At 52.4% G+C, this 13,617-nt stretch overlaps 1 protein-coding gene across 1 annotated transcript in view; it reads left to right on the top strand.

Moving 5' to 3' along the window:
• The window catches only part of LOC144611183 (E3 ubiquitin-protein ligase HUWE1-like), a 231,474-nt gene that overhangs the window by 115,649 nt on the left and 102,208 nt on the right, over positions 1 to 13,617 (top strand). Inside the window, 6 exon segments of the mRNA XM_078430236.1 lie at positions 2,453 to 2,581; positions 4,118 to 4,213; positions 5,315 to 5,584; positions 7,732 to 7,884; positions 9,461 to 9,588; positions 11,336 to 11,472. Coding sequence (XP_078286362.1) covers positions 2,453 to 2,581; positions 4,118 to 4,213; positions 5,315 to 5,584; positions 7,732 to 7,884; positions 9,461 to 9,588; positions 11,336 to 11,472 — 913 coding nt within the window.

The raw sequence follows: 13,617 nt of genomic DNA, 5'->3' as shown, positions 1-13,617 counted from the left end.
TGGTGAATCTGTGGGATTCACCAGCCTTGAGAGGGGAATGGGGGGAGAAGGGAGGGGGGAGAGGGGAAGAGGAGGGAGAGAGGAAGAGGAGGGAGAGGGGAAGAGGAGGGAGAGGGGCAGAGGGGAAGGAGGGAAAGGAGGGAGAGGGGAAGGGGAGAGAGGGGGGAAGAGGAGGGAGAGGGGAAGAGGAGGGAGAAGGGAAGGGGGAAGGAGGGAGAGGGGAAGGGGAGAGAGGGGAAGTGGAGGGAGAGGGGAAGGGGGAAGGAGAGAGAGGAAGGGGGGAGAGGGGAAGGAGAGAGAGGGGAAGGAGAGAGGGGGGGAGAGGAGGGAGAGGGGAAGGGGAGAGAGGGGGGAAGAGGAGGGAGAGGGGAAGGGGAGAGAGAGGGGAAGGGGAGAGAGAGGGGAAGGGGAGAGAGAGGGGAAGGGGAGAGAGGGGAAGGGGAGAGAGAGGGGAAGGGGAGGGAGAGGGGAAGGGGAGAGAGAGGGGAAGGGGAGAGAGGGGAAGGGGAGGGAGAGGGGAAGGGGAGAGAGGGGAAGGAGAGAGGGGGGGAGAGGAGGGAGAGGGGAAGGGGAGAGAGGGGGGAAGAGGAGGGAGAGGGGAAGGGGAGAGAGGGGAAGGAGGGAGAGGGGGATTCGTTGACACAGAAATTATCCAAGTCTGGATAATTTCAACGCAGAGATGGGTGTAGATTAGTGTAATGGTGTCATGTTATGTGCCATGCTTTACATAGAAACATAGAAACATGGAAAATAGGTGCAGGAGGAGGCCATTTGGCCCTAGCTTTTGAGTGACCACTGCTTGTGGGATTGGGGTTAGTGTAAGTGGAACGTGCAGGCGTGAGGTCGTGCTTGCTATGTAGTTAATAAAGTTTTTGGATCGTTATCCAGGTGTAAGGCTTCTGTTATTACACAACATGGTGTCAGAAGTGGGATCCGCCCTGGCCTCCACATGGAGACCAGAAAAAAAGACGATGGTTTGACGAGACTAGTAGGCAACATTGATTTATTCACAAAACGCTGGAGTAACTCGGCAGGTCAGGCAGCATCTCGGGAGAGAAGGAATGGGTGACGTTTCGGGTCGAGACCCTTCTTCAGGCAACATGTTGTGCTGACCGGATAATAACAGAAGTCTTACACCTGGATAATGAGCCAAAAAGTTTATTAACCACATCGCACGCACGACCCCCACGCCCGCACGTTTTGGTCTCCTAATCTGAGGAAAGACATTCTTGCCATAGAGGGAGTACAGAGAAGGTTCACCAGATTGATCCCTGGGATGGCAGGACTTTCATATGAAGAAAGACTGGATAGACTCGGCTTGTACTCGCTGGAATTTAGAAGATTGAGGGGGGATCTCATAGAAACTTACAAAATTCTTAAGGGGTTGGACAGGCTAGATGCGGGAAGATTGTTCCCGATGTTGGGGAAGTCCAGAACAAGGGGTCACAGTTTAAGGATAAGGGGGAAATCTTTTAGGACCGAGATGAGAACGTTTTTGTTCACACAGAGAGTGGTGAATCTGTGGAATTCTCTGCCACAGAAGGTAGTTGAGGCCAGTTCATTGGCTATATTTAAGAGGGAGTTAGATGTGGCCCTTGTGGCTAAAGGGATCAGGGGGTATGGAGAGAAGGCAGGTACGGGATACTGAGTTGAATGATCAGCCATGATCATATTGAATGGCGGTGCGTACAGGCTCGAAGGGCCGAATGGCCTACTCCTGCACCTATTTTCTATGTTTCTACGTTCCACTTACACTAACCCGAATCTCACAAGCAGTGGTCACTCAACAGCTAAAGGGGTGTAACTACAAAAGTGTGACACATAACATGAGTGACACCATTACACTGATCTACAATGGATAGATTCTTGATTATAGACAATAGACAATAGGTGCAGGAGGAGGCCCTTCGAGCCTGTACGCATCGCCATTCAATGTGATCATGGCTGATCATTCTCAATCAGTACCGTTCCTGCCTTCTCCCCATACCCCCTGACTCCGCTATCCTTAAGAGCTCTATCTATCTCTCTCCTGAATGCATTCTGAGAATCGGCCCCCACTGCCTTCTGAGGCAGAGAATTCCACAGATTCACAACTCTCTGACTGAAAAAGGTTTTTCCTCATCTCCGTTCAAAATGGCCGACCCCTTATTCTTAAACTGTGGCCCCTGGTTCTGGACTCCCCCAACATTGGGAACATGTTTCCTGCCTCTAACGCGTCCAACCCCTTAATAATCTTATACGTTTCGATAAGATCTCCTCTCATCATTCTAAATTCCAGTGTATATACGCCCAGTCGCTCCAGTCTTTCAACAGTCTTTCAACATATGATAGTCCCACCATTCCGGCCCCTGGTTCTATGTTTCCAACTCTCCCGCCGTGCCACACCGTGGGCACACGGGCGCTGTCCTCTCTGGCCGACGCCCCCCGTGACTGTTCCTCTTTGTCTCCACAGTTGATGGACATGGGCTTCACCCGCGAGCACGCGATGGAGGCCCTGCTGAACACAAGCACCATGGAGCAGGCCACAGAGTACCTATTGACACACCCTCCTCCGCTCCTCGGCGGGGCGGTACGCGTGCGGGCAAGTGTCAGCTTTTTCTTACGCAAGTATCGAGGAGGCGAGGGGGTGGGAGGGTGAGAAACGTCGAAAATAGGAGCAGGGGTAGGCCCTCAGGCTCATTCTCGGCCTAACCACGCACAGGAGACAACAATTTTCTTTACAATAGAAAGGTTCGCTGGGATTTGCCCATCCTTGGACCGAGTTACAACGTAGAACAGAGCATAGGAACATTGACAATGGGCGCAGGAGGAAGCCGTTCGGCCCTTCGAGCCTGTAAGCACCGCCGTTCAATGTGATCATGGCTGATCATCCACAATCAGTACCCCGTTCCTGCTTTCTCCCCTTGATTCCGTTAGCCCCAAGAGCTAAATCTAACTCTTTCTCTCGAAAACATCCAGTGAATCGGCCTCCACTGCCTTCTGCGGCAGAGAATCCCACAGATTCGCAACTCTCTGGGTGGAAAGGTTTTTCCTCATCTCAGTCCGAAACGGTCGACCCCTTATTCTTAAACTGTGGCTTCTCCAGATTTGAGGAAGGACGTCCTTGCTATTGAGGGCGTGCAGCGTAGGTTCACCAGGTTAATTCCCCGGGATGCCGGGACTGTCGTATGTTGAAAGAATGGAGTGACTGGGCTTGCAATAGAAAAGTTCGCTGAATGGTGTCAAGTTAGGAACAGGGGACGTACAACGAGATCTGGGTGTCCTAGTGCATCAGTCACTGAAAGGAAGCATGCAGGTACAGCAGGCAGTGAAGAAAGCCAATGGCATGTTGGCATTCATAACAAGAGGAGTTGAGTGTAGGAGCAAAGAGGTCCTTCTGCAGTTGTACAGGGCCCTAGTGAGACCGCACCTGGAGTACTGTGTGCAGTTTTGGTCTCCAAATTTGAGGAAGGATATTCTTGCTATTGAGGGCGTGCAACGTAGGTTCACTAGGTTAATTCCCGGAATGGTGGGACTGTCGTATGTTGAAAGGCTGGAGCAATTAGGCTTGTATACACTGGAATATAGAAGGATGAGGGGGGATCTTATTGAAACATATAAGATAATTAGGGGATTGGACACATTAGAGGCAGGAAACATGTTCCCAATGTTGGGGGAGTCCAGAACCAGGGGCCACACACAGTTTAAGAATAAGGGGTCGGCCATTTAGAACGGAGACGAGGAAATACTTTTTCAGTCAGAGAGTTGTGAATCTGTGGAATTCTCTGCCTCAGAAGGCAGTGGAGGCCAATTCGCTGAATGCATTCAAGAGAGGGCTGGATAGAGCTCTTAAGGATAGCGGAGTCAGGGGGTATGGGGAGAAGGCAGGAACGGGGTACTGATTGAGAATGATCAGCCATGATCACATTGAATGGCGGTGCGTACAGGCTCGAAGGGCCGAATGGCCTCCTCCTGCACATATTGTCTATTGCCTGTTGAATGAAAAGATGCAGCTGGGAAACAGGCCCTTCGGCCCTCAATCCGCGTCGCCTTCGTTCTCGTGCCCGCAGATCTGATATTCGGCGATTGTCTGAGTTCCCCCGTGTCTGAACAGTTTGGTCATGTTGTCCGCTTGCAGGAGCTAAGCATGTCTGAGGAAGACCAAATGATGCGGGCAATCGCCATGTCCCTGGGCCAGGATATCCCAATGGACCAGAGCACTGAATCTCCAGAGGTATGGGCTTTACCGCGCTGAATATGATCCGCCATTTTGTTCAAGAAAACTTTAAACGCACCATCGGGCAAGAGGAATCCGAGGGGTAACTTTTCCACACAGAGGGTGGTGGGTGTATGGGACGAGCCGCCGGAGGAGGTAGTTGAGGCTGGGGACTATCCCAACGTTTAAGAAACCGTTAGGCAGGTACATGGATAGGACGGGTTAGGAGGGATATGGGCCAAATGCGGGCAGGTGGGACTAGTGTAGATGGGGCATGTTGGCCGGTATGGGCAGGTGGGACTAGTGTAGATGAGGCATGTTGGCCGGTGTGGGCAGGAGGGACTAGTGTAGATGGGGCATGTTGGCCGGTGTGGGCAGATGGGACTAGTGTAGATGGGGCATGTTGGCCGGTGTGGGCAGGTGGGACTAGTGTAGATGGGGCATGTTGGTCGGTGTGGGCAGGTGGGACTAGTGTAGATGGGGCATGTAGGTCAGTGTGGGCAGGTGGGACTAGTGTAGATGGGGCATGTTGGCCGGTGTGGGCAGGTGGGACTAGTGTAGATGGGGCATGTTGGCCGGTGTGGGCAGGTGGGACTAGTGTAGATGGGGCATGTAGGTCAGTGTGGGCAGGTGGGACTAGTGTAGATGGGGCATGTTGGTCGGTGTGGGCAAGTTGGGCTGAGGGGCCTGTTTCCACACTGAAACTTTCTGTTCTGACCCATTTCTCCTCTCTCCCTCTCCCTCTCTCCCTCTCCCCCTCTCTCTTCCCCCTCTCTCTCTCTCCCCCTCCCTTTGCCCCTCCCCCTGTCTCTCTCTGCCTCTGTGTGTGTGTCTCTCTCCCTCTCTCTCTCTCTCTCTCTCTCTCTCTCTCCCTCCCTCTCCCCCTCTCCCCCTCCCTCCCTCTCTCTCTCCCTGTCTCTCTCTCTCTCTCTGTCTGTGTGTGTGTGTGTGTGTCTCTCTCTCTCTCTCTCTCCCCCTCCCTCCCTCTCTCTCTCCCTATGTCTCTCTCTCTCTCTCTCTCTCTCTCTCTCTCTCTCTCTGTGTGTGTGTCTCTCTCTCTGTCTCTCTCTCTCCCTCCCTCCCCCTCCCTCCCTCTCTCCCTCCCCCTCTCCCCCTCAGGAGGCAGCCCGTCGCAAGGAGGACGAGGAACGCAAGGCCCGTGAGAAGCAGGAGGAGGAGGAGGAGAAGAGCCTGGAGCGGTACCAGGAGTCCGAGCCCCTGGAGCCGGACAAGCTCAACGCGTTCACGGAGAAGATGCTTCCCGGCTGCTTCCACCTGCTGGACGAGCTGCCGGACACGGTCTACCGCGTCTGCGATCTGATCATGACCGCCGTGAAGCGAAACGGCGCCGACTACCGGGACCTGATCCTCAAGCAGGTGGTGGAGCAGGTGGGCCGCTCGAGACGGGCGCCGGGGACTCTGCGGCAGAATCCCCGCCCAGACGCGGCGCGCCGGTAGATTCGCCGCCGCCTTACCGCGAACGCAGTGCCGGAGGCCACGGTTCCATCCCCCGACCGCGGGCGCTGTCCTTGCGGAGTATGCACGTCCTCCCTGCCTGGGGTTTTCTCCGAGATCTTCGGTTTCCTCCCACACTCCACAAAGACGTGCAGAACAAGGGGCCACACAGTTTAAGAATAAGGGGTCGGCCATTTAGAACGGAGATGAGGAAAAACTTTTTCAGTCAGAGAGTTGTGAATCTGTGGAATTCTCTGCCTCAGAAGGCAGTGGAGGCCAATTCTCTGAATGCATTCAAGAGAGAGCTAGATAGAGCTTTTAAGGATAGCGGAGTCAGGCGGTATGGGGAGAAGGCAGGAACAGGGTACTGATTGAGAATGATCAGCCATGATCACATTGAATGGTGGTGCGTACAGGCTCGAAGGGCCAAATGGCCTCCTCCTGCACCTATTGTCTATGTTTCTATGACAGGCAGCATCTCTGGAGGGAAGGAATGAGTCTGAATAAGGCTCTCGACCCGAAACGTCACCCATTCCTTCTCTCCAGAGACGCTGCCTGTCATAGAAACATAGAAAATAGGTGCAGGAGGAGGCTATTCGGTCCTTCGAGCCTGTACGCACCGCCATTCAATGTGATCATGGCTGATCATCCACAATCAGTACCCCGTTCCTGCCTTCTCCCCATAACCCCCTGACTCCGCTATCCTTAAGTGCTCTTTCTAGCTCTCTCTTGAAAGCATCCAGCGAATTGGCCTCCACTGCGCTCTGAGGCAGAGAATTCCACAGATTCACAACTCTCTGCCTGAAAAGGTTTTTCCTCATCTCCGTTCTAAATGGCCGACTCCTTATTCTTAAACTGTGGCCCCTGGTTCTGGACTCCCCAACATCGGGAACATGTTTCCTGCCTCTAATGTGTCCAATCCCTTAATAATCTTATACGTTTCGATAAGATCCCCTCTCATCCGTCTAAATTCCAGTGTATACAAGCCTAGTCGCTCCAGTCTTTCAACATATGATAGTCCCGCCATTCCAGGAATTAACCTAGTAAACCTACGTTGCACGCCCTCAATAGCAAGAATATCCTTCCTCAAATTTGGAGACCAAAACTGCACACAGTACTCCAGGTGCGGTCTCACTAGGACCCGGTACAACTGCAGAAGGACCTCTTTGCTCCTATACTCAACTCCTCTTGTCAAGAAGGCCAATTGGCTTTCTTCACTGCCTGCTGTACCTGCATGCTTCCTTTCAGTGACTGATGCACTAGGACACCCAGATCACGTTGTACGTCCCCTGTTCCTAACTTGACACCATTCAGATAATAATCTGCCTTCCTATTCTTACCACCAAAGTGGATAACCTCACACTTATCCACATTTAACTGCATCTGCCATGCATCGGCCCACTCACACAACCTGTCCAAGTCACCCTGCAATGTCATAGCATCTTCCTCACTGTTCACACTGCCACCCAGCTTTGTGTCATCTGCAAATTTGCTAATGGTACTTTTAATCCCTTCATCTAAGTCATTAATGTATATTGTAAATAGCTGCGGTCCCAGCACCGAGCCTTGCGGTACCCCACTAGTCACTGCCTGCCATTATAAGTTAATTGGCTTGATAAATGTAGAATTGACCCTAGTCCGAGGCAGAAAAGGCACTGTGGCGCAGCGGTAGAGTTGCCGCCTTACATCGAATGCAGCGCCGGAGACTCGGGTTCGATCCCGACTACGGGCGCCGTCTGTACGCAGTTTGTACGTTCTCCCCGTGACCTGCGTGGGTTTTCTCCGAGATCTTCAGTTTCCTCCCACACTCCAAAGACGTGCAGGTTTGTAGGTTAATTGGCTGGGCAAATGTAAAAATTGTCCCTAGTGGGTGTAGGATAGTGTTAGTGTGCGGGGATCGCTGGGCGGCGCGGACTCGGTGGGCCGAAGGGGCCTGTTTCCGCGCTGTATCTCTAAACTAAACTGAACTAAAGGAAGCAATGGGTGACGCTTCGGGTCGAGACCCTTCAGACCCGGGAGTTTTGTGTCTGTATCTTCGATGTAAAAGTTCTCTCCTGCTCACACAGCTTTGTTCCCGACAGGTGTGGGAAGCGGCCAACGTTCTGATCAAGGCCGCCCTCCCCTTGACCACAAGCGACACCAAGACGGTGGCGGAGTGGACGAGCCAGATGGCCACGCTGCCGCAAGCCTCCAACCTCGCCACGCGGATCCTGCTGCTCACCCTGCTGTTTGAGGTACGAGCTGGCATTCATAGCGAGGGGATTTGAGTCTAGGAGCAGGGAGGTTCTACTGCAGTTGTACCACTGATGGTGTACCATTACCACTGATGGTGGATGGAAGGACACTGCAAATGGCCGCCACTGTGCCCCATTACCACTGATGGTGGATGGAAGGACACTGCAAATGGCCGCCACTGTGTCCCATTACCGCTGATGGTGGATGGAAGGACACTGCAAATGGCCGCCACTGTGTCCCATTACCGCTGATGGTGGATGGAAGGACACTGCAAATGGCCGCCACTGTGTCCCCATTACCACTGGTGGTGGATGGAAGGACACTGCAAATTCATAGAAACAATAGAAACATGGCCACCACTGTGTCCCATTACCGCTGATGGTGGATGGAAGGACACTGCAAATGGCCGCCAACCAAAGATCTTGGAGAAAACCCACGGGGAGAACGTACAAACTCCATACAGACGGCACCTGTGGTCAGGATGGACGGGTCTCTGGCGCTGCGAGGCGGCAACTCGTGGTCCACCAGTCATTGAAAGTAGGCATGCAGGTGCAGCGGGCAGTGAAGAAAGGGAATGTGGCATTCATAGCGAGGGGATTTGAGTATAGGAGCAGGGAGGTTCTGCTGCAGTTGTACAGGGCATTGGTGAGACCACACCTGGAGTATTGCATTCAGTTTTGGTCTCCTAATCTGAGGAAAGACATTCTTGCCAGAGAGGGAGTACAGAGAAGGTTCACCAGATTGATCCCTGGGATGGCAGGACTTTCATATGAAGAAAGACTGGATAGACTCGGCTTGTACTCGCTGGAATTTAAAAGATTGAGGGGGAATCTTATAGAAACGTACAAAATTCTTAAGGGGTTGGACAGGCGGGAAGATTGTTCCCGATGTTGGGGAAGTCCAGAACAAGGGGTCGCAGTTTAAGGATAAGGGGGAAGTCTTTTAGGTCCTTCTGCAGTTGTACAGGGCCCTGGTGAGACCACATCTGGAGTACTGTGTACAGTTTTGGTCTCCTAATTTGAGGAAGGACATCCTTGTAATTGAGGCAGTGCAGCGTAGGTTCACGAGATTGATCTCTGGGATGGCGGGACTGTCGTATGAGGAAGGATTGAAAAGACTAGGCTTGTATTCACTGGGGTTTAGAAGGATGAGAGGGGATCTTATAGAGACATATAAAATTATAAAAGGACTGGACAAGCGAGATGCAGGAAACATGTTCCCAATGTGGGGCGAGTCCAGAACCAGGGGCCACACACAGTCTAAGAATAAAGGGGAGGCCATTTAAAACTGAGGTGAGAAGGAACTTTTTCACCCAGAAAGTTGTGAATGTGTGGGATTCTCTGTCACAGAGGGCAGTGGAGGCCAAATCACTGGATGGATTTAAGAGAGAGTTTGATACTCATGGGGCTAGTGGAATCAAGGGTTATGGGGAGAAGGCAGGCACGGGTTATTGATTGTGGACGATCGGCCGTGATCACAATGAATGGCGGTGCGTGCAGGCTCGAATGGCCTCCTACTGCACCTATTTTCTATGTTTCTAAACTGAACTAAGAGTCATTTTGCCTCTTCCGGCAGGAGCTCAAGTTGACGTGTGCAAGGATCGTGGAGACCAGCGGGATCCTGGATGTCCTGATTAAGCTGCTGGAGGTGGCTCAGCCTTGTCTTCAGGCTGCTAAGGACCAGAAAGAAGTGCACACTCCCAAGTAAGTGTAAGAAAATAACTGCAGATGCTGGTACAAACCGAAGGTATTTATTCACAAAATGCTGGAGTAACTCAGCAGGTTAGGCAGCATCTCGGGAGAGAAGGAATGGGTGACGTTTCGGGTCGAGAACTTATAGAAGGTCATATAGCCATAGAGGGAGCACAGAGAAGGTTCACCAGATTGATTCCTGGGATGGCAGGACTTTCATATGAAGAAAGACTGGATAGACTCGGCTTGTACTCGCTGGAATTTAGAAGACTGAGGGGGGATCTTATAGAAACATATAAAATTCTTAAGGGGTTGGACAGGCTGGATGCGGGAAGATTGTTCCCGATGTTGGGGAAGTCCAGAACAAGGGGTCACAGTTTAATGGTAAGGGGGAAGTCTTTTAGGACCGAGATGAGAAAACATTTCTTCACACAGAGAGTGGTGAATCTGTGGAATTCTCTGCCACAGAAGGTAGTTGAGGCCAGTTCATTGGCTATATTTAAGAGGGAGTTAGATGTGGCCCTTGTGGCTAAAGGGATCAGGGGGTATGGAGAGAAGGCAGGTACAGGATACTGAGTTGGATGATCAGCCATGATCATATTGAATGGCGGTGCGTACAGGCTCGAAGGGCCGAATGGCCTACTCCTGCACCTATTTTCTATGTTTCTATGTGACCCTTCTTCGTACTGATGTCAGGGGGGGCAGGACAAAGGAAGGATATAGGTGGAGACAGGAAGATAGAAGGAGATCTGGGAAGGAGGAGGGGAAGAGAGGGACAGAGGAACTATCTAAAGTTGGAGAAGTCGATGTTCATACCGCTGGGCTGCAAGTTGCCCAGGCGAAATATGAGGTGCTGTTCCTCCAATTTGCGGTGGGCCTCACTATGGCACTGGAGGAGGGCCCATGACAGAAAGGTCAGACTGGGAGTGGGAGGGGGAGTTGAAGTGCTCGGCCACCGGGAGATCAGTTTGGCCAACGCGGACCGAGCGCAGGTGTTGAGCGAAGCGATCGCCGAGCCTGCGCTTGGTTTCGCCGATGTAGAGAAGTTGACATCTGGAGCAGCGGATGCAATAGATGAGTTTGGAGGAGGTGCAGGTGAACCTCTGTCTCACCTGGAAAGACTGTTTGGGTCCTTGGATGGAGTCGAGGGGGGAGGTAAAGGGACAGGTGTTGCATCTCGTGCGGTTGCAGGGGAAAGTGCCCGGGGAGGGGGTGGTTTGGGTGGGAAGGGACGAGTGGACCAGGGAGTTACGGAGGGAACGGTCTCTGCGGAACGCAGAGAGGGGAGGGGATGGGAAGATGTGGCCAGTGGTGGGGTCCCCCCTCGTTCTCACCTTCCACCCCTCCAGCCAGCGTATCCAACAAATCATCCGCCAACATTTCCGTCATCTATTGTCTATTGGATGTTTTTCAAGAGGGTTAGATTTAGTTCTTGGGGCTAACGGAATCAAGGGGTATGGGGAGAAGGCAGGAACGGGGTACTGATTGAGAATGATCAGCCATGAACCCATTGAATGGCGGTGCTGGCTCGAAGGGCCGAATGGCCTCCTCCTGCACCTGTTGTCTATGTTTCTTAAGACTCCATCGTGTATTCTAGCGCACTTGGCTTTCATACCTTGAGCCCTGAAGTAGATTTTGGCTTGACCTTCTGCTTCGTCTCTCTCTCTCTCCTCTCTCTCTCTCTCTCTCTCTCTCTCTCTCTCTCTCTCTCTCTCTCCCCCCCCCCCCCCCACCACCACCCTCTCAACCCCACTGCTAGATGGATCACTCCTGTGTTGCTGCTAATCGATTTCTACGAGAAGATGTCCGTGTCTTCAAAGAGGAGGGCACAGATGAACAAGGTGAGTGAACCGATCACAAGGATCAAAACACTGACAGGCGACGTGACTAACATTGGTTATCTTGTTACACTGGCACCTGTCAAGGGGTGGGATATATTAGGCAGCAAGTGAACAGTCAGTTCTTTAAGTTGACGTGTTGGATGCAGGAGAAATGGGCAGGAGTAAAGACCTGAGCGACTTTGACAAGGGCCAAATTGTTGTGGCCAGACGACTGGGTCAGAGCATCTCTGAAACGGCAAGGCTTGTGGGGTGCTCCCGGTCAGCAGTGGTGAGTACCGACCGACAGTGGTCCGAGGAGGGACAAAACCACAAACCGGAGACAGGCAGGGTGTTGGGCGCCCAAGGCTCATCGATGCGCGAGGGCAACGAAGGCTATCCCGTCTGGTCCGAGCCGACCGAAGGTCGACTGTGGCACAAGTCACGGGAAATGTTAATGGCGGTCACGGGAGGAATGTGTCACAATACACAGTGCATCGCACCCTGCTGCGTATGGGGCTGCACACGGAGGACCAACAGCATGTTAGGCAGTTGGGTGTAATGTTTTGGTTGATCGGTGTAGAGCACAGACTGTACAGCACAGGAACAGGCCCTTCGGCCCACAATGTTTGTGCTGTACATGATGCCAGGTTCAACCGACCTCATGAGCCTCCATGCGATCCTTGTCCCGTGCCCTAAACGTTATTCCCTTTATCACGAATCTATACACTGTAAATGGATCAATTCTAATCATGTATAGACACAAAATGCTGGAGTAACTCAGCGGGTCAGGCAGCATCTCGGGAGAGAAGGAATTGCTATTGAGGGCGTGCAGCGTAGGATTACTAGGTTCACTGTGTGCAGTTTTGGTCTCCAAATTTAAGGAAGGATATTCTTGCTATTGAGGGCGTGCAGCGTAGGTTCACCAGGTTGATTCCCGGAATGGCGGGACTGTCGTCTGTTGAAAGACTAGAGCGACTAGGCTTGTATACACTGGATTTTAGAAGGATGAGAGGGGATCTTATCGAAACGTATAAGATTATTAAGGGGTTGGACACGTTACAGGCAGGAAACATGTTCCCAATGTTGGGGGAGTCCAGAACCAGGGGCCACACAGTTTAAGAATAAGGGGTCGGCCACAATCATCCCACTGCCGAAAAAGTCTGTCATCAGCGGCCTTAACGACTACCGTCCGGTAGCACTCTCACCGGTCATCACAAAGTGCTTCGAGAGACTGGTCCTGCAGCACATCAAAGCCAGCCTCCCACCCACCTTCGACCCACACCAGTTTGCCTACAGAGCAAATAGGTCTACAGGGGATGCCATCGACACTGCTCTTCACACTGCACTGACCCACCTTGAACACCAGGGGAGCTATGTGAGGATGCTCTTCCTCGACTTCAGCTCTGCCTTTAACACGGTCATCCCGAGCAGACTGGTCACCAAACTTTCTGACCTTGGATTTTCCCAAACCATCTGCCAATGGATCAAGGACTTCCTGACCAACCGCCCCCAGACCGTCAAAATAGGCCCTCACCTCTCCTCCACCATTACACTGAGCACCGGCTCACCACAGGGCTGTGTTGAGCCCCATCCTTTACTCCCTCTACACTCACGACTGCGCCCCCACCCATCCCACCAACACCATCATCAAGTTCGCGGATGACACGACTGTGGTTGGACTCATCTCAGAAGGAGATGAGACAGCCTATAGGGATGAAATCCAAAGGCTGGCAGCATGGTGTTCAGTGAACAATCTTGTCCTGAACTCCTCCAAAACAAAGGAACTTATAATTGACTTCAGGAAAACCAGTGTAGAATACGACCCACTCTACATCAATGGGGTCTGTGTGGAAAGGGTACCCGCTTTCAGGTTCCTGGGTACGCACATCGCAGAGGATCTTACCTGGTCTATCAACACCATCACCACAGTAAAGAAGGCACAGCAGAGACTCCACTTCCTGAGGATCCTCAGGAAGACCAACCTGCAGGAGAAGCTCATGATGTCCTTCTATCGCTGCTCCATCGAGAGTGTGCTGGCATACTGTATAACCACATGGTATGCCAGCTGCTCAGAAAAGGACAGGAAGGCCCTTCAGAGGGTCATCACAACGGCCCAGAAGATCATCGGCTGCTCACTGCCCTCCCTGGAGCACCTGTTCAGCCTACGCTGCCTCAGTAGAGCAGGCAAAATAATAAAAGATCCATCCCACCCCGGCCACAC

This window comes from Rhinoraja longicauda, chromosome 39 (genome assembly GCF_053455715.1).
Source record: "Rhinoraja longicauda isolate Sanriku21f chromosome 39, sRhiLon1.1, whole genome shotgun sequence".
In the NCBI taxonomy this organism is placed as follows: domain Eukaryota; kingdom Metazoa; phylum Chordata; class Chondrichthyes; order Rajiformes; family Arhynchobatidae; genus Rhinoraja; species Rhinoraja longicauda.
This window is presented reverse-complemented; position numbering and strand designations above follow the sequence as displayed.